Source organism: Lithobates pipiens, unplaced genomic scaffold, assembly GCF_037356315.1.
Source record: "Lithobates pipiens isolate NorthernLeopardFrog02 unplaced genomic scaffold, aLitPip1_a1.2 Scaffold_23, whole genome shotgun sequence".
NCBI lineage: Eukaryota > Metazoa > Chordata > Amphibia > Anura > Ranidae > Lithobates > Lithobates pipiens.
Window position 1 is genome coordinate 226,486,303 of NW_027507785.1, and position 19,850 is coordinate 226,506,152.

At 41.0% G+C, this 19,850-nt stretch overlaps 1 protein-coding gene across 1 annotated transcript in view; it reads left to right on the forward strand.

Annotated features, from left to right (window-relative positions):
• PLPPR4 (phospholipid phosphatase related 4) overlaps positions 1–19,041 on the forward strand; it is a 211,714-nt gene extending 192,673 nt beyond the window's left edge. The window contains exons 6-7 of the mRNA XM_077452876.1: positions 5,148–5,321; positions 12,898–19,041. Coding sequence (XP_077309002.1) covers positions 5,148–5,321; positions 12,898–14,241 — 1,518 coding nt within the window. The 3' untranslated portion in view covers positions 14,242–19,041. The remainder of the gene's footprint in view (positions 1–5,147; positions 5,322–12,897) is intronic.
• Positions 19,042–19,850: the final 809 nt, after the last annotated feature.

Sequence of the window (19,850 nt, forward strand, 5' to 3'; positions counted from 1 at the left end):
ACCAGACCAGTTAGTTAATGGTCATATAGAAGAAGTTGATAGATGGATTTTCAGAGGGAACTGACGGTATAGGGGAGAAGAAGCAAAGTTGCATAGGCTAAGGTCAGGAATTATAATATAATAAATAACTATAAATAATTATAACAAATAATAATACAATAATAATACATGTTATTCAATAATGTAATCAAATCAAAAACTAAATAATAATACAATAATAATACATGTTATTCAATAATGTAATCAAATCAAAAACAATGAAATTTCCTCAGTTACAGAATTGTCGCTGTCATCACTTTCAGTGTGTGATTATGAATTTCCCCACGATTCACTATCGCTCCATTCTGCAAGTGATTCTAATTCACTATTGCTGCTTTCTAGCTGGTCTAAAACCACTTTTGACATAAAGAGACGCATTCACTCAAAAAAGTGTGCAAAAGTAAAAACTACAAAAGACAGTTTTTGACAATTCCTTTATTAAAAAAGAAATGAAAAAAAAGTCCATCCATCTTGAATCACGCCCCCCAATGGACCCGAAGAATAGAAACAAACAAAAAAATCTCTGCCTCAATGGGAGGTGCCCCATCGACTGCTGTCTTTTCACTGTGACAGCTGTTATATAGGCCAGGGTGGGGCCACCCAGTGATGTAACCGAGTGGCCCTGCACTTGCCTATGTAACAGCTGTCACAGCGAAAAGACAGCAGTAGGCGGGATGCCTCCCATTGAGATAAAGTATTTTTCGTATTTTTTTTCTATTGTTATGTATTTTTGGGTCTGTTTGGTGGCGTGATTGATGATGGATGTACATCAAGGGACACTTTTTTTTAATAAAGAAATTGTCAAAAACTGTCTCTTTTTTTGGTAAATGGATAGGGGTACAATGTACCCGATACCCATTCACATGAGGGGGGTGGGATCTGGGAGCCTCCTTGTTAAAGGGGGCTTCCAGATTCTGATAAGCCCCTTGCCCACAGACCCCCACAACCGGGCAATGGTTTTGGGGATGAGACCCTTGTCCCCAGGCATATTTAAAGGAATATTTAATTTTTATTGTTTCACTTTAAGCATTCGTAAAATCACTGCTCCTGAAAAAACAGCCTTTTTAAAAACTTTTTTTTTGCATTAATACGTGTCCCCTGTGTCAGTACCCGGGTCCCCATACACTTTTTAACTTGCAAATAAGCCTTTAAAATTAGCACTTTTAATTTTTCATGTTCGTGTCCCATAGACTTTTATAGGGTTTGCATGTTCGCACACATTTTTTGCCTGTTTGCATGTTCTGGTGCAAACCATCCCTAGTATTTGCGTTGACACATGTATAGCCACAAATATCCATTGGATTCTATTGGCAGCCATATGCAGCACCTATGAGCTATCTTTTGGCAAAATACAACTGAACGTATGATATATGGACAGACACGGCTGCGTGCATGAGCCCTTATACCTGTTTTTACTACATAAACATATGGACATTTACAAAGTTTAAAAACTGTAAAGTAGTAAAGAAAAAATAAAGTAAACGGATGAAGCCAAAACCCATGAAAATAGGTCTATATGTACAACTGAACTACAATGTTGTGCATATATGGCAGCTTTCATCAGAGGATTTAAAATTCTGTACATTTGGTCCTAAGATATGCAGATCACTGCCAGACATCAGAGCCCTGCAGGTGACCAAACCTTTCTATACAGCAGCTAGGTAATACAGCCATGACATCCTCTTGTCCCAGCTTGTGATTAAACAATACAGGAGCAAATGCAAACTGATAAACTACCATAATCTCTCTGCTCATCCCTCCTGTCATCATATGTCTTGTCATCCTGTAGCTGCCACATAGCTGATTGGCTTTTAGTTCTGGTCCTCCCTCTCCCAGTCTGCTGCTGTACCGGGGATTACAAGAGACTCATAGGAAGTCAAATCCAGGTGCTTGCGCTAGATGAATTTACAAATACTTTTATTGTATTTTACTGACAACATACTTGCATTACTTGGGGGTGTGAAGATAAAGTTTGCATAGCAATTCCCACCGAAAAATGTACACGTTTGCATAGCAATTCACACAAAATGAATGTACTTGCACTTTTACTGGGTGAATTGCTATGCAAAGTTTTTTAGGTATGCACCTCTAAGTGTTTTCCTTATGGTTTAGCCTTTAAAGAAATAGTATGTTATAGAAATAGTTATTTTAGTGCTAACATAACACCTTATACTGTTCTCTAAATATTAAATTGCAAAAATACATAGGATAAAAAAGTTACATGCTATGATATCTTACAATGTACAGTACATTAATTATAAGTCAAGAGCAATTAACTTTACTCAGTTAGAAGATGATTAACCCAGTCAGAGTAGATGATTAACTCATCCTTTGGGAGAACATTAAAAGTCATAGAGTATTTGTTTAACCAGAATACATTTTTTTTTTATAAACTCAGCCATGTACAGTATATATGTGAAGTAAATCTCTCTCACTAATTAGCAAGTCCACATTAAAGGCACTGTTAATGGGAAATAAACCTGTACTATTCCAGCGATTGATTGTTACTCCAGGAGAGCTAAAATGAGCCTTTGTATGGAGGTTAATTGTTGATGTATCTAATCAAGCATTCCTCATTGCATTACATGGAACCTAGCTTCCCTAACCTTAGTTAACACATATCACTAAGCCTAGTTAAAGTGACCTTGTTGCAAAGAAAAAAAGTTAAACAAAGGCATCCTTTTAAAAGAAGAAGCCTAATACTTACTTTTCCAGTGGATGGTGTGTTAAATCTTTTGGGTGCCACTTTGATAGTGTCTATCCTGTTGAGTGCTGTCATTTCTCCTGCCAGCCATTACTTTACTATTGTGTCCTCCGGTGACCTGCAGAGGAACCACAGAACCCAGCAAGGTGCAAGCTGTAGTGCCCAAAGCTTACGGTGGACAATTTAGTGAGCTTAAGCTCATAGAAATCCTACTACGTAAAGGCTAGTTTTCTTGTGTAAGGCTAACCATACACAGTAGAATTTTTTTTATGTTCAGCCAGCTCCGTGGGTTGAACGGGAGAAATCAGTCACTTCACCCATCAACTCTAAACAGCATGAGTGGAGGAATCTCTCCTGCCAGCTATTGTATTCTGGCACAGGGCCGTCTTTTCACATGGGCATGCTGGGCAGTTGCCCGGGGTCCCACTTGCCTGGGGGGAGTGGCCACCTGCTCAGCGGCCCCAGCCAGGGCCGGACTGTCCTACCGGGATGCCCAGAAATTTCCCAGTAGGCCGCCTGCCCTGGAGCCACTTTGAGTTGTGGCTGCAGCGCTCCACTCTTTCCCTCTCTCCTCCTCATCCTGTGTCTCACAGAGCTGGCTGGGTCTGTGTTCGGCAGCCGCTCTGTAACAAGGTCCCGCCCCCTAGACCGGCTCATGTAATAGTGAATTGAATCAGTGTTCCGCCTATCACACAAGCCGGTCTAGGGGGGCGGGACCTTGTTACAGCATGGCCACTGAACACAGACCCAGCCAGCTCCGTGATGTGTGTGTTACCAGGCGATGGTGAGCATGTATTAATTGGCACAGTGATGCTGCACTAATGGGCACAGTGAGGGTGCAATTGTGGGCACAGTGAGACTTCATTCATGGGCACAGTGGGGGCAAAGTGAGGGTGCAATGGTGGGCACAGTGAAGCTGCAATGGTGGGCACAGTGAGGTTGCATTCATGGGCACAGTGAGGCTGCAATGGTGGGCACAGTTAGTCTGCATTCATGGGCACAGAGAGGCTGACATGGTGGACACAGTGAGGCTGCATTTGTGGGCACAGTGAGGCTGCATTCATGGGCACAGTGAGGCTGCAATGGTGGACACAGTGAGGCTGCATTCATGGGCACAGTGAGGCTGCAATGGTGGGCACAGTGAGGCTACATTCATGGACACAGTAAGGCTGCATTTGATGGGCACAGTGAGGCTGCATTCACAGGCACAGTAAAGCTGCATTTGATGGGCAATTGTGTGTGATTGTGCAGACAGGGCCCCAGTGCACTGTATTGCCTGGGGGCCTATAATGCTCTTAAGATGGCACTGTTCTGGCAACCGCTGCTCCTGCAGCTGTCAAAATACCTAAACAGTAACTGCATCTGATTGGCTGCAGTCACTTTTCAGCTGATAATTGATTGTCCACTTCTAAGATTTTTCAAATTCAAAATTTGTCAATCGGGTGGTGCTGTTAGGACCATTACCTGCATTCAGTTGTGATCGGTTAAAATTTGAGAATGCAGAATACAGAATACTTTATTACTCCCAAAGGGAAATTGGGAACTGTACTGCCAGCATAACTCAGGGACAATACTAATCTAATGCAATTAGAATAGAACATACAAACTTAGCTATGGTAGATACATAGATTAGAAACTCTGGTGGATTTTTCTTATTGGTGTTTGTTGCAACTTAAATTGTTTATTTTCAATCATCTATTAGTGATCACGCAGGAAGTAGGAGGAATACCAGTGGTGGTGCAAACAACAGTAAAAATCTTACACAGGTCTTAGACCTTCCCTACTTACTAAATAAAAGGCCATTTATTAATATTTGGATCCCAGTTAAAGAACTTCCCTTCACTTCATGCCTGTGTGACCTCACGGGATATGAGGGGGAGTCTTCCCAGCTGGGACACAGAATACAATTAAAGATGATAGAATTTCTAAAACAAGCTGGCCATACACTGTTTGAAATTCCACCAGCAGGGGTCAGCCAAATTTTGATCAACGTGTAGGCTCTCATACTTATGTTTTCAGTTTTGTTGATAGGATACTGTATGCTGGAAAATTTTTCATGGAGATCAACTGCAGCTGCTGATCAGCTATTCCAACAGTGGCTGATGCTACTGTCAGAACACAAGGTTCAAGCAGGAAGGGATTCCTCCATCTACTTCCTTTGTATATCTGTTAGTTTTGTTTAAAAAAAAATAATCATGGTATGGTCAGCTTTATTTAGTTTTTCCTTTCAGGAGTCAATGATGTGACCCCTCCACCTGGGAAAACAATGAAAATGAGGGTGGGTAAATGAGGCAGTTGTATGGTTATTTAGTTAATTTTGTACAAGGATCCCTGCGTTCTCCTACTTTACAAACGTTTGATTGGAGCAGCTAAAACACTCATGTAAAAAAAATTTGCCTTACAGATGTATTTCAATGCAACATTGACTGATTCATCCAAGTTACTGAAACCACTGCTGGTTTTCTCCTTTATCATATGTGGAATAATATGTGGCCTCACTCGTATAACTCAGTACAAGAATCATCCCATTGATGTTTACAGTGGATTCCTGTTGGGAGGTGGAATAGCCATCTATCTGGTAAGTAAAATTGGCCTTTCACATACCTTTTGCTAACATAACCCAACACATGCTCAGAAACAGACAGGCTTATCAGGTATTATAACATGCACAATTTTACCAAAATTGTCATCTACGGGTACTGGATTTTTGCAGCATTTATCAGCCACGTGTACAGGTTTTTATGTGTCCCGTTTTATCAGCCATGTGTACAGGTGTCTGTGTGTCATTTATCAGCCATGTGTACAGGCGTCTCTGTGTCATTTATTAGCCATGTGTACAGGCGTCTCTGTGTCATTTATCAGCCATGTGTACAGGTGTCTGTGTGTCATTTATCAACCATGCGTACAGGCGTCTGTGTGTCATTTATCAGCCATTTGTACAGGCTTTTAAGTGTAATTTATTAACCACACACACTGCTTTTAAGTGCATTTATTATGCACATGTACAGTACACATTTTATGTGTAATTTGTCAGCCATATTTACAGTATTGTAGAGCAAAAGGGGGTGCAACAGCGCTAGAGTGACAAAGTAAAAAAAATGCAATATTTACAGTATTATATGTGTCATTTATCACCTACGTGTACATGTTTTATGGGTCATTTATGCGCAGCCTATTGTGAGTAATTTATCCGCCACATATACAAGCTTTTATATGTGTTATTTTATCAGCTACATGTACTTCTTTGAATCTTGTTTTTCATAAGTGTGTGTGTGTGTGTTAAACCATAAGCCCTTGTACACACAGATTCCGACAACCAAATCTGTCGGATTTTGTCCGACGGATTTTGTCCGAAACTGTTGTATACACACGGTCGGACAAAGTTGTGGGAAAATCTGATGTGATTACGTTATTTCGTTATGACAGGACTATGTTCACGCTAGTAGCCAATAGCTTTGGTGTAGGAATTTGAGCATGCGTGGCACTTTGTCCAAATGGAATTCTCTACACATGATCGGAGTATGTCCGATCGGAGCATTTTGTCAGAAAATGTTACCAAGTTGGAAAACTTGGTCCGTCAGATGCTCCGACGGAAACAGTCCGATGTAGACCACACAAAGTCGGAATATCCGACAAACCGGTCTGATCGGACACATCTCCAACCGTGTGTACAAGGGCTAACTCCACTCTTGTTGAGAAAAAAACATTCCCTTCTGGGTGATCGATGTACATTACAAGGATTTTAACAAACTTTGTTGCAGATTCCTACATTTGGGTTGTCTGTGTCCATGTGGAAAGTGTATCTAATGGGAGTAGTTTCATAATTATAAATCAGCTGCTGAACTTACAGGGCTCTAATGAGGAAAATTGCCGGGTCTTCATCCCTTTAAATGTGATCTCTTATTGGGAGTATCTCATGAAATTTTTGTTGCAGGGGAGGCCTGAATTCTGACTTCTAATTTAGTGCAGAATTCTGGGAAAATCAGTTAGCCAATCACACAAGCAGGAAACTATGTTTCTGAGTGGTAGTCTGTCCACATTCTGTGCACAGAACACCTCCAGTCTGGCTGCAGCTGAAACTGCTGCCTGTTCATTTCCTAGATTTACACGGACACGCAGAGACACACCTCCAGCTCTGCAGATCTCATTGGCCCTCTTATGACTTACCCCCCTCCCTTCCTGGCAAATTCTCATGAGCGTTAGAGAGAGAGCTGTGCATGATGTCAAAAGCCTAGGCCAGTGATTGCGAACCTTGGCCCCCCAGATGTTTGGAACTACATTTTCCATAATGCTTATGCACTCTGCCGTATAATGGAGCACCATGGGAAATGTAGTTTCAAAACATCTGGGGTGCCAGGGTTCGCTATCACTGGCCTAGGCTAATGACCAGACAAGAAACAGGAAGTGGGCTGTATAAGGTATTTACTGGCAGAAGAAAAAAATGTTTTACTACCCAAAGTTAAAACAACATGGGCAGAAGATTTAATAGATGGAAAGATGAAAAAACATGACTTAAGGTCCACTTTAAAGTTATTTAGCCCAGTTATTACAGTCATCAGGACTAAAGGTTAAAAAATCCAAAATTGTATCACTGGAACAGGAATTAAATGGTAAATATTCCAATTGGGAGAGCTGTTTCTATGACAACTATCTAAGGAGATATCTAAGGAGATATTACTTTAGTTACTTTAGTGAGCTCTCCTTTTACTTCCTTCATCTTGAGACAAAAAGCCAAGGGTATCCTTCCTGATGGGACACAGACAGCAAAAAAAAAACTTAACATAGGTTATAACTATTCCATAATCAACCAGGTTGGACTTTAGATATGCTTTCATATACAACTATTGCAGTAAATATTAAAATTAACATTTCCAGCTGCCTATATTTAGTACCAGTAACGCATTGTTTTTTTTTTTGTTTTTTTTCTCATTTATATTAAATGCACATTTAACCACTTGCCGACCGCCGCACGCCGATGTACGTCGGCAGAATGGCACGGGCAGGCATAAGCACATACATGTACGTCCTTTGCCTCCCGCGGGTCGGGGGCCCGATCGGGCCCCCGCCCGGTGCCTGCGGCGGTCGGTTTTCGTTCGGGAGCGATCCCGGACGAGGGGACGGCCATTCATTCATGGCCACCCCCTCGCGATCGCTCCCGACGAATGGAAATCCCCGGTGACATCACTTCCTCTCCTGTAATGTAAACACAGGAGAGGAAGTGATGTATTCTCTCCTCCGTGTCGGTATTTTTCGTTCCGACACGGAGGAGAGCGGATCAGTGAGTTGCACCAACACATCCCACACACAGTAGAACATGCCAGGCACACTCACACCCCCCCTTTACCCCCCGATCACCCCCCCAATTACCCCTGCCCCCCAGTCACAGTGACACCAATGTCATTTTTTTTTTTTTTTTTTTTTGCATTGGTGTCATTTGTGACTGTAATAACTGTTAGGGCAGTTAGGGTTAGCCCCCTTTAGTTCTAATGTACCCCCCTAACCCCCCCAATAAAGGTTTAACCCCGTGATCACCCCCCGTCGCCAGTGTCACTAAGGCTGGGTTCACATTGCAGCGGTTTATGAGAACGAATGTGATTCGCACCGCACTGCAGTGCAAATCACATCCGATCTCTGTGCGATTCGAGTTCAGCCATTCGCCGCACCCGCCGCACCCGCCACACCCGCCGCAAATTCGCACGGGACCCTTTTTTTGGCCCGCAGCAGAATCGGATCGCATGGGTGTTCACACCATGCGATCCGAGTTTGCAGATCGCACTGCGATATGCGAACTGATCTGGGGGTGTCAGTAACATTTCACTGACACTCCCAGCAGTTCGCATAGGGCAGTGTGAACTGCCGCCGGGAGGCATGCGATGCGGGAACCCGCCGCGGATTCGCGGCGTTTCCGCATCGCTCCAGTGTGAACCCAGCCTAATAAGCGATCATTTTTCTGATCGCCGTATTAGTGTCACAGGTGACGCTAGTTAGGCAGGTAGGTATTTAGGTTCGCCGCAGCTTTTTATAGCGCTAGGGACCCCCATATACTACCGCATAAAGCCCCCTGATTGCCCCCTAGTTAACCCTTTCACCAGTGATCACCATATAACTGTTACAGGTGACGCTGGTTGGTTAGTTATTTTTTTATAGTTTCAGGGCACCCGCCATTTATTACCTAATAAAGGTTTAACCCCCTGATCACCCGGCAGGTGTCATTTGTGACTAATAACTGTTAGGGCAGTTAGGGTTAGCCCCCTTTAGTTCTAAGGTACCCCCCTAACCCCCCCAATAAAGGTTTAACCCCGTGATCACCCCCCGTCGCCAGTGTCACTAAGGCTGGGTTCACATTGCAGCGGTTTATGAGAACGGATGTGATTCGCACCGCACTGCAGTGCAAATCACATCCGATCTCTGTGCGATTCGAGTTCAGCTATACAGATAGTATGGCTGAATTCGTGTCGCACCCGCCGCACCCGCCGCAAACTCGCACGGGACCCTTTTTTTGGTCCGCAGCAGAATCGGATCGCATGGGTGTTCACACCATGCGATCCAAGTTTGCAGATCGCACTGCGATATGCGAACTGATCTGGGGGTGTCATTAACATTTCACTGACACTCCCAGCAGTTCGCATAGGGCAGTGTGAACTGCCGCCGGGAGGCATGCGATGCGGGAACCCGCCGCGCATTCGTGGCGTTCCCGCATCGCTCCAGTGTGAACCCAGCCTAATAAGCGATCGTTTTTCTGATCGCTGTATTAGTGTCACAGGTGACGCTAGTTAGGCAGGTAGGTATTTAGGTTCGCCGCAGCTTTTTATAGCGCCAGGGACCCCCATATACTACCGCATAAAGCCCCCTGATTGCCCCCTAGTTAACCCTTTCACCAGTGATCACCATATAACTGTTACAGGTGACGCTGGTTGGTTAGTTATTTTTTTATAGTTTCAGGGCACCCGCCATTTATTACCTAGTCTCACTAGTGTACCCCTAAATTTAGGGGTGTCTACTTTCTAAAATGGGGTCATTTGGGGGGGGGGGGTTTGTGCCATCTTGGCATTTTATGGCCTTCAAAACTGTAACGCCCTTAGAAAGCCTGAAGGCGGTGCTTGGTTTTTGGGGCCCCGTACGCGGCTAGGCTCCCAAAAAGTCCCACATATGTGGTATCCCCGTACTCAGGAGAAGCAGCAGAATTTATTTTGGGGTGTCATTTCACATATGCCCATGGCATGCGTGAGCAATATATCATTTAGTGACAACTTTGTGAAAAAAAAAAAAAGTTTGTAATTTTCCCGCAACTTGTGGCAAAATATAAAATATTCCATGGACTCAACATGCCTCTCAGCAAATAGCTTGGGGTGTCTACTTTCTAAAATGGGGTCATTTGTGGGGGTTTTGTGCCATCTTGGCATTTTATGGCCTTCAAAACTGTAATAGGTAGTGAGAAGTGAACTCAAAAAATTACGCCCTTAGAAAGCCTGAAGGCGGTGCTTGGTTTTCGGGGCCCCGTACGCGGCTAGGCTCCCAAAAAGTCCCACATATGTGGTATCCCCGTACTCAGGAGAAGCAGCAGAATTTATTTTGGGGTGTCATTTCACATATGCCCATGGCATGCATGAGCAATATATCATTTAGTGACAACTTTGTGAAAAAAAAAAAAAAAAAAAAAAAGTTTGTAATTTTCCCGCAACTTGTGGCAAAATATAAAATATTCCATGGACTCAACATGCCTCTCAGCAAATAGCTTGGGGTGTCTACTTTCTAAAATGGGGTCATTTGTGGGGGTTTTGTGCCATCTTGGCATTTTATGGCCTTCAAAACTGTAATAGGTAGTGAGGCGTGAAATCAAAAATTTACGCCCTTAGAAAGCCTGAAGGCGGTGCTTGGTTTTCGGGGCCCTGTACGCGGCTAGGCTCCCAAAAAGTCCCACATATGTGGTATCCCCGTACTCAGGAGAAGCAGCAGAATTTATTTTGGGGTGTCATTTCACATACGCCCATAGCATGTGTGAGCAATATATCATTTAGTGACAACTTTGTGTAAAAAAAAAAAAAAAATTTTTTTTTTGTCATTATTCAATCGCTTGAGGCAAAAAAATAAAATATTCAATGGGCTCAACATGCCTCTTATCAATTTCCTTAGGGGGTCTACTTTCCAAAATGGGGTCATTTGGGGGGGTTTTGTACTGCCCTGTCATTTTAGCACCTCAAGAAATGAGATAGGCAGTCGTAAACTAAAAGCTGCGTAAATTCCAGAAAACGTACCTTAGTTTGTAGATGTGACAACTTTTGCGCAAACCAATAAATATACAATTATTGACTTTTTTTTTACCAAAGACATGTGGCTGAATACATTTTGGCCTAAATGTATGACTAAAATTGAGTTTATTGGATTTTTCTAATAACAAAAAGTAGAAAATATCATTTTTTTTCAAAATTTGCGGTCTTTTTACGTTTATATCGCAAAAAATAAAAATCGCAGAGGCAATCAAATACCATCAAAAGAAAGCTCTATTTGTGGGAAGAAAAGGACGCAAATTTTGTTTGGGTACAACATTGCATGACCGCGCAATTACCAGTTAAAGCAGCGCAGTGCCAAAGTGTAAAAAGACCTCTGGTCATTTACCAGCAAAATGGTCCGGTCTGAAAGTGGTTAAATAATGCATATTTAAGCACACAAAACTTTCCAGAGAAAGTGACAGGTGAAGGCATTTTAGGCAATCTATTATACTGTTGGTTGCTTTCTCTTAGTCATATAATGTAAACCTCCTTTTAAGAAAAACAAACCGTTACTGAAATTAGCACATTCTTTGATTAATGAAAACACACATGCCACTATTATAATTTGCCTTTAATTAGTCTTTTTTAATGTCTTACAGCCTGTTTAACGTTATCATGTGTTCCCAATCTCTGCACACTCCTCTTGCAGCCTATCGGCATAATTGTTCTGCTGCTGATCAGCCTGACTCCCTCCCTTATGAAGAGGAGCTGCGGTGATCCATAAATACCAGCCACCCTGACATATCACTGATCAGCCTGCTACGGAAATTAGCTTAAAGCAAATTAGCAGCACCTAGCAGATAACTGGATATGAGCACTCCATACATAGTCGCACAGTGTATGCATAGCTCCCAACTGTCCCTGATTTCAAGGGACCGTCCTTGATTTCGGTAAAGTCATTCTGTCCCTCTTTCCTCCTCATGTGTCCCTCATTTTGGTCTGATCTATATAGTTGTATATAAAATGCACCATTTATCTTTTAAAAAAAGTATTTTCCACTGCTAAATCTTTCATCCAATTTATAAATTGCTGAATTTGAAAATTAACAACAAAGGTTTAAAAACACACACATACAAGATGGAAGTGAAAAACAGAAAATCAAAGAATCCATAAGGTCCAGCAGGATGCCCCCTGGGAGTAAAGATAGCTGCAGGTGGATGTTCCAGATAACCATAAGCGACGCCAGAGAGGCCGGGACATGTTTCGGAGCATGCCCAGTCGCTGGTTTGAAGAAGGAGCAACTGGGCATGCTCCAATACATGCCCCACCCACTCTGACATCACCTCCGGTTGCCTGAATTCCATGCTGGTCCTGACAGCATTGCTCTTCATCTTGGATCAGAGACACAGTGCTGAACATCCACCTGCAGCTGTCTTTACTCCCAGGAGGCATCCCGCTGGACGTTATGGATTCATTGATATGCCTGTTTTTCACTTCCATCGTGTACGTGTTTTTAACCCTTCCTTGTCATTAAAGTGTTTTATTACTGCACTTAGAAGCTTCTTCTGCTCAGCTTTGTTTGTCCTTTTAAAGTTAAACCCTCTCAACAGATTGGAATCAGTCTTCAATGTAAATTGCACTCACTACAATCATCTCATATAAAGTCCTTCTGTAATGACTTTTAAGGCTTATGTCTGCATATAGGCTATTTGACATAAACGGTGGGTCTGTGTGTCAGACGGAAAAACTATTATTTGGGGGTCATATGGTTGTTGATGGAAGAGTTAGAAACCTGCATGTATAGTTAAGTAGAAGGAGGAAATTAAAGTATAAGCAATACCATTACTCCATAACTGAATATAGGCTAGTAGCATACTTTTCAGGGTGCTTTTGCAACAGACCTGTGTGTAATTGTTTTTATTATCGTATATCTTTATACTCTAGGGCCTTTATGCTGTTGGAAACTTTCAGCCCAGCGAAGACAACATCCCACAGAAGCCTCCTCCACCACTCAGAGAGCCATTAAGGTCTTTAACAGACATTAGCCAAGACACCAGTAGGATACTACCAGGAAAAAATGGCGGCAGCAGTGATGGTATTTCATCTCATCCCTCTGAAAATATCTTGAACAGAAACAATAGAGAATCAAGCTCGCTTACCAATATAAAGAGAGCAAGTACTGATGTAGAGGTAATAACTCCTCGAAGCCCCATGGGCAAAGAAAATATGGTCACATTTAGCAATACTCTCCCCAGAGTTCATACTCCTTCATTGGAAGATCCAGCTAGGAGAAATGCTACAATCCATGCTTCAATGGATTCAGCTCGGTCAAAGCAACTTCTTTCTCAATGGAAGACTAAAAATGAAAGTCGGAAGCTGTCTTTGCAGGTAATTGAGACAGAGTCTGGTCTTTCGCCACAAAGAGTGATAGAAATGAGATCAAGCTCTGAGCCTGTTAGGGTTGGTGTTAATGGAGACCATATTGGCCCGGGCAACCCATACATCAAATTACAGCCTGGCAGTGTGCCAGGTTGTAACAATACAGGTATTCCTGGTGGGCCCAGAGTGTCTATACAATCACGTCCTGGGTCTTCTCAGTTGGTGCATATCCCAGAGGAAACCCATGAGAATATCTTATCTTCTTCACCCAAATGCAGTTCTGCTAGATCAAAGTGGCTAAAGGTGGCAGAGAAAAGTGTTTCCTGTAGAAGTAATAGTCAACCAAGGATTATGCAGGTCATAGCTATGTCAAAACAGCAAGGAATGCTGCAGGGTAGCCCCAAAGGCTCAGAAGGAAGTACAGTTAGTTGCACTGGATCCATCAGATACAAGGCCCTGACAGAACATGAACCCACAAATATAGTACGGATTGAGGCCCACCCTGAAAACAACAGGCCGATTATCCAGATGCCATTAGAAGGAGAAGGGAGTGGATCCTGGAAATGGAAAGCTCCTGAAAAAGGAACGTTGCGTCAAGCTTATGAGCTTAATGACCTCAACAGAGACTCAGAAAGCTGTGAATCATTAAAAGACACTTTTGGGACTACAGAAAGAAAACGAAGCAACATTGATAATGACCACCTCCTTCATGGAATAACCACGATACGGGTGACACCAGTAGAGGGCAGTGAAATTGGCTCAGAGACTGTATCTATTTCATCAAGCCGTGACTCTACTCTAAGAAGAAAGACTAACATTATCTTAATCCCAGAGAGGAGTAACAGTCCCGAAAGCACTCGGAATATCTTCTATAAAGGAACATCACCAACACGTACCTACAAAGAATGAAAATAATATTCTGTTTCCATTAGTTTCTACCAGAAACAGTTTTACTTTCATACAGCTTGTGCTCTTATTAGTTTGGAAATGAAGCAGAAAACAACCTTAAATGTGCCAAAATTAGACATGGTCAGATGGTTTGCAGTTTTATTTACCAGTATGGACAATTGAACATTACAAACTTGTGCAGAATGGGACTGAATAAAAGCACAATGCAAAGAATTCTAACCAATGCGAATAACACAAAAAAGGCATCATACAATCAGTTTCTTTAAGCAAAAGTGACTGAAAGGAAAAAAGAGATACTGTTAGGAATAAAACAATGGAACAAAGGAACTTAGACACTTTATTTGATGAATGTGCCAACTCCGACATTTCCTCCTCCTTAATCTATGAAATTATCGGTTACACCTAAAAAAAAAAATGGAAAAATTTATTTAATGTAAAATATTTACATTTGCAGATTATGCACATATGAACAGGTGATGCTTGGTCCAAATCTAAACAACATATCTGCACAAGCACATAATACTTTATGATGTAATAGTTTTTCAACAGTCCAGTTGCTTCTGCTAGGACAACAGTGACTGCCCGTGTACAGATTATAACATTCAGCTCTGTTATTGTGAAATAATTGCACTTGACTTGCCAGAATTTAGTGCAGATCTGTCCTCACAGTCTACTTTGACAAAGTGTGGGTGTAATTCACTTACAATGATATAACTGTTTAATTTTGTTAGTTAGTACTTCTGTAATTTGCTCATTATTTTGTTCTAACTAAAAGTGCAGATTGTACTAAAGAAAAGGTGCTCAAGTGGTGGGGGCATCCTTGATTAGTGGATGTCTCGTCCACCTTTTCATGATTGTTCTTTTTTCATAATTCCATTAACACTGAACAGGGTTTAATGTGTGTTAGAGTAGATATGGCTACAGGTCTATTGGGTACTAAAAATTATGTACAACACTGCCGGACCAAAAAAAAGAAATGTGAAGATGTGATTTTATTTTCCGTACAAAGTTTTTATTGAGAAATATGGCATGATATATAACGAAAATGGTGGCACAGCCATTATGATCAGAGGATTATAGGAAACATACAGAAGTTTTAATGAAGAATAGTTTTTAATCCATAGCATATATGAGACTGGAGCAACTTTATAGGATGGCTGTCTGAGTTTAGTGGTTTGGATCATATTTGGATCCCAATGGAAAGTCAAATGAGATATGTTTTTAACAGAATGAAGAAATATTTTATCTAAAAAGATTTTCTTTTTTTTTTTATCTGTTTGTGTTTCAATCAACTTGTTACATAGACTACATTTGTATTGTGGATGCCACTTGATAAGGCATCTTTGGCACTTACTTTCAAAATTTGTAATATTTACTGATGTCATAGTTGGAGATATATAACCAGCAAACCTGTGCCAAAGCAGTGTGAATTGTTCAACACACTTTTCTCTTTCTTACCACCAAGTATTGCATACAAAGCGGCTTTTTAAAGGATCAATTAGGAGGGCTAAAATACATATAGGAAGTAGATTTTTTTCTTCCAATAAATTAAAATAACCAACATTTCCTCTTCTTCTCAAAGAAATAGTCTATACCCAGTCCACTGTCTTGTCTATAAGGTCCACAAGTGTGGTTGAGGCATACAAAAAATCTTCATGGTCTCCGATAGTTGGAAAAGCAGTTCCTAAAGCAATATAATAGTGGCAATGCCTGCATCTTATTTGCCAGTTACTGAAAATTTTAAAGTGTTACTAAACCCACAACAATAAAATCAGTCTGTATATGCAGTAAAGCATGCTTGGTATACTCACTGTGGAACCTAAGGGGTTAATCCTCTGCATTGTGTAAAAGACTATTTGACACTGCCTTCTCTGATCCTTTCCTTCTTCCACTGTCTCCAAAAAATAAACTGATAATTACAGAGCCAGGGGACAGGCTGCACATGCTCAGTTTGGTGTGTATTGCTAGAGAGTTTTTTTTATTCTTGGGAAAGTGCATGTGATCAGCACAAGGCCAATCAGCACTGTCCAGGCAGAAGTCCAAGGGTCCTGCATTCCCATAGGACAATCCTGGTAGAATGAAAACACCTCCTACAAGCTTTAACCAGACACTCATAGAAGTCACTAGACTGTTCTAACTGCTGATGAGAAAAGGTATTTAGCAGTTTATATTTACTAAATTAACTGCATTTCCATGTTCTGTGTATTGTGGGAAATCAGATATAGTGAATGCAGGGTCCTGGGTTTAGTAACACTTTAAGAGTGTCAAATATAAATAGATCCACAGTACATAGTACAACCAGTATGTTTACCACAGAAATTGCTATTTGGCTGCCTGAGACCTATGAAATGAACTGCAAAAGTAGTGGAAATGTTTGCATTGCATTTTTTTATAGTTAGAATTATTTTAGGTCTTTCCCTTTTATTTTATCAATCAACTTAAAGTGCATGTAAACCCAAAATCTATTTTTTAGCATGTCTTACTGTATACAGTTTTCATCAGCTTCTCTTGTTGCAAACCAACAACATTAAGCCACATACTCCCAATCAGCAGCAGCAAGATCAGCCTGCTGTGCATAGCCCATCAATTGATTGTCTAGCTGATAGCCTTAGATTTAGGGTTTATATAAACTTTAAAATTCAATCTACTTAATGGCTAATAATAACATTTACAGATATATGTGTGTGGAAAGACTCATGTGGATTCATTGAGATAGTTGACATTGTATGCAAGCAGCAATATTCTTCTATCAAGTTGTTGCAAGTCAGCTCTGTAAATTCATGAAACAACACCTACAAAAATTCAAACTTTACTTTAGATAGCTTAAAGTGGAACTAAAGGCAGGAACACTCACCTATGCTCGAACAGTCTGACATATGTAAGGTCTCTTGCTGGAGCTGGCATCTTGTTCCCAGCCTCTTCTGGGTGCCAGTTTTTGGCCATCTGAAATGGCCTGTATGGGATGATGTCACTCCCACACATGTACAGGAGTGGAGTCATCCCAGCACACAGGCGCTGTGTCAGGATGTAAACATTCTATGGTGGACATGCTACAGATAATTGTGAACAGGCAGGTAAGGGTATTGTACAGGAGAAGAGAAACTGAATGTCTTGTATGCAAAAAAGAGCCTGTCTGTTCACAATTATTTATTTTGATCTTTTAGGTCCCCCTAAGTTCTAATAGGTCCCTAAGTCTAGCAACAGACAGACAGATATATTGCTGAGAATGACAAACAGGGAAATATTTGGCAATCCTTGCACAGTTGCCTGAGTGTCAGAACCCACTGTAATACCTAGAAGATGGTGACAGTGGCCGAGTTGGTGTGCTTTGATGCTCTTTATAGAAGAGGATAACTTTGGGGCCACTCTTAAAGAGATTTTTTTCTACAGGAAATTTCCCCTGCATGATAAAGAGCACCTTTTCATCGTCACCCTAGTGGCCTATAAAAGACAGCTAATCGCAATTGGTGCTCAAAATCACTTGTAAATTTTGGCCATATATAAATTTTCATATTTTTCTGCAAATGTTAAAGCCTAGCTTCAGCCTAGCTTAATCCAGAGCTCTTTTTAGTTTTGGATAGTATGAGGAAATGTTTAAAATGTCTACTTGGTTTTATCTACCTGTGACCACACCTCCTTACTTCCTGTCCCAGTGACAACCGTACAAGAAATAAAGGATACATTTTTTTTACCAGGACAGGAAGGCATGAAAAGCAATAAAACATTGTCAGAAGTTTTAACTCTTCCCTACTCTACTTAAATTGTGTTTGTGTTTTTTGTCGGTGCCCCTACTGGAGATGTTCGTCACCACTTCTTGTTCGGATGGAATGTAAAAGAAAATCTCCCCAGCAGGAGCACCAAGTAAAAATCTGACAGAGCTTCTATTACTTTCTACAAAAGCTAGGTTTTGCTTGAAGTTAGACTTTAAGAAAGGCTCTTTTACATTAACCATTACGTGATTTAAATTGACTAACCTCTTAAGTGAGGTTAAAACTTTCACACACAGGCTGGAAAAAAAAAATCCCATCTGTGCCAACTTAACGCTAACAAAAAATCTATCCTCACCCCTCTCTACTTGCTTGTCAATTTCCCTTTTCTCATCAATGCTTTACACTAACATTTTTTTATGGAAAACTAACAGATAAATATTATAACATTTCACAGATATGAAATCTTAGTACAGGTATGTGACTTTTTTCTACTCAAACTTTCCAAAGTCTTAAACAAGATTTCTGATTGTTTCAGTAATCCCTGAAACTGTGCTCTTTACATGGACTTTGTTCGTGTAAGTCATTTTATACTTAAAGTGCCAAAACTGACTTCTTTTTTTATTTTGTAGAGTATAAAATATAATAATAGTATATTGTAAAACACCGATTTAAAAGGACATCACATGTTTGAAATAAACATCTGCATGAATATTTGATAATGATACAAATAAAATGCCTTTTGTATATGTGACATTTGTTTACATTATACTAATACCTTAATTTCAAAACAATCAAGTACCAGATGACATCTTTTTAAATTTCTAATTTTCTTACTTGCTAAAATGGGCACTCATTTCTTTGTGAGGCTGTGCTTTATTGAATAAAGACTATAAAATACAACTATGTTTTTTTCAAAAAGAAGAAAACCTGGATGTAAAGTAATGTGTTTAATAAAATGTTATGCAAATGTTTTCAAGACCGAAAAATTTGTAAATTGCTATAAATGTATTTTATCTAAGTAAAAATCAATGCTACTGTGTGAGTTATTGTGTAAAACATCACAAAAAATAAAGATACGATCTCCAATATATTTTCGTGCTCCCATCTGTAAAATTACAAGGAAAAAAGCTTTTGTTTTATAAGAAACATTTACCAATATCCATAGTTAAGGAGAAACCATAATAGTATTTGGGCAATTCTATTTTTACATTTTTAAACTGGTGTTTTAGATTGTATAATCAGCACTCAAAATTTCCATTTGCCTTCTAACATTAGGCGACTCGGCTGAAGGGGAGTGTGGAACCGCATCAGATGGGGGGGGGGGGGTATCAGACGCCACCCGGAGCCTTCCTAATGAGGGGACTCCTGCACATTACTTGTCCCCTTGCATCTTGGCAAAGTCAACTGGGTCAGCAGGCGGCTCTGCGGTGCATGGGGAGGCAGCATGTAACACTCGCCTGTTACCTAATCAAGTTAGGCTGTCCCTCTGGGATCTTCAATATCTCCCGAGGCAGCCGAAGTTGGTGGGGTGTAGCTGCCTTCTCCACTCCTCCCAAAGACTTGTCCACTCAAAATAGTAGGAGTAGGAGAGACCACAACAGCCCCAGGAGTGTTCATATCCAGCAATGCTGTAAGTGACTGAGCACATTGTCACTGCATACAGCCCTAACCTGCCACTATTTCACCCTATAGTACCCAAACCTGCCACTATACCACCCTATAAAACCCAAACCTGTCCCTATACCACCCTATACTACCCCAAACCTGTCACTACACCACACAATACTACCCACACCTGTCACTATACCACCATATACTACCCAAACCTACCACTATACTACCCAAATCTGCCACTATACCACCCTATACTACCCAAACTTGCCACTATACTACCTAAAC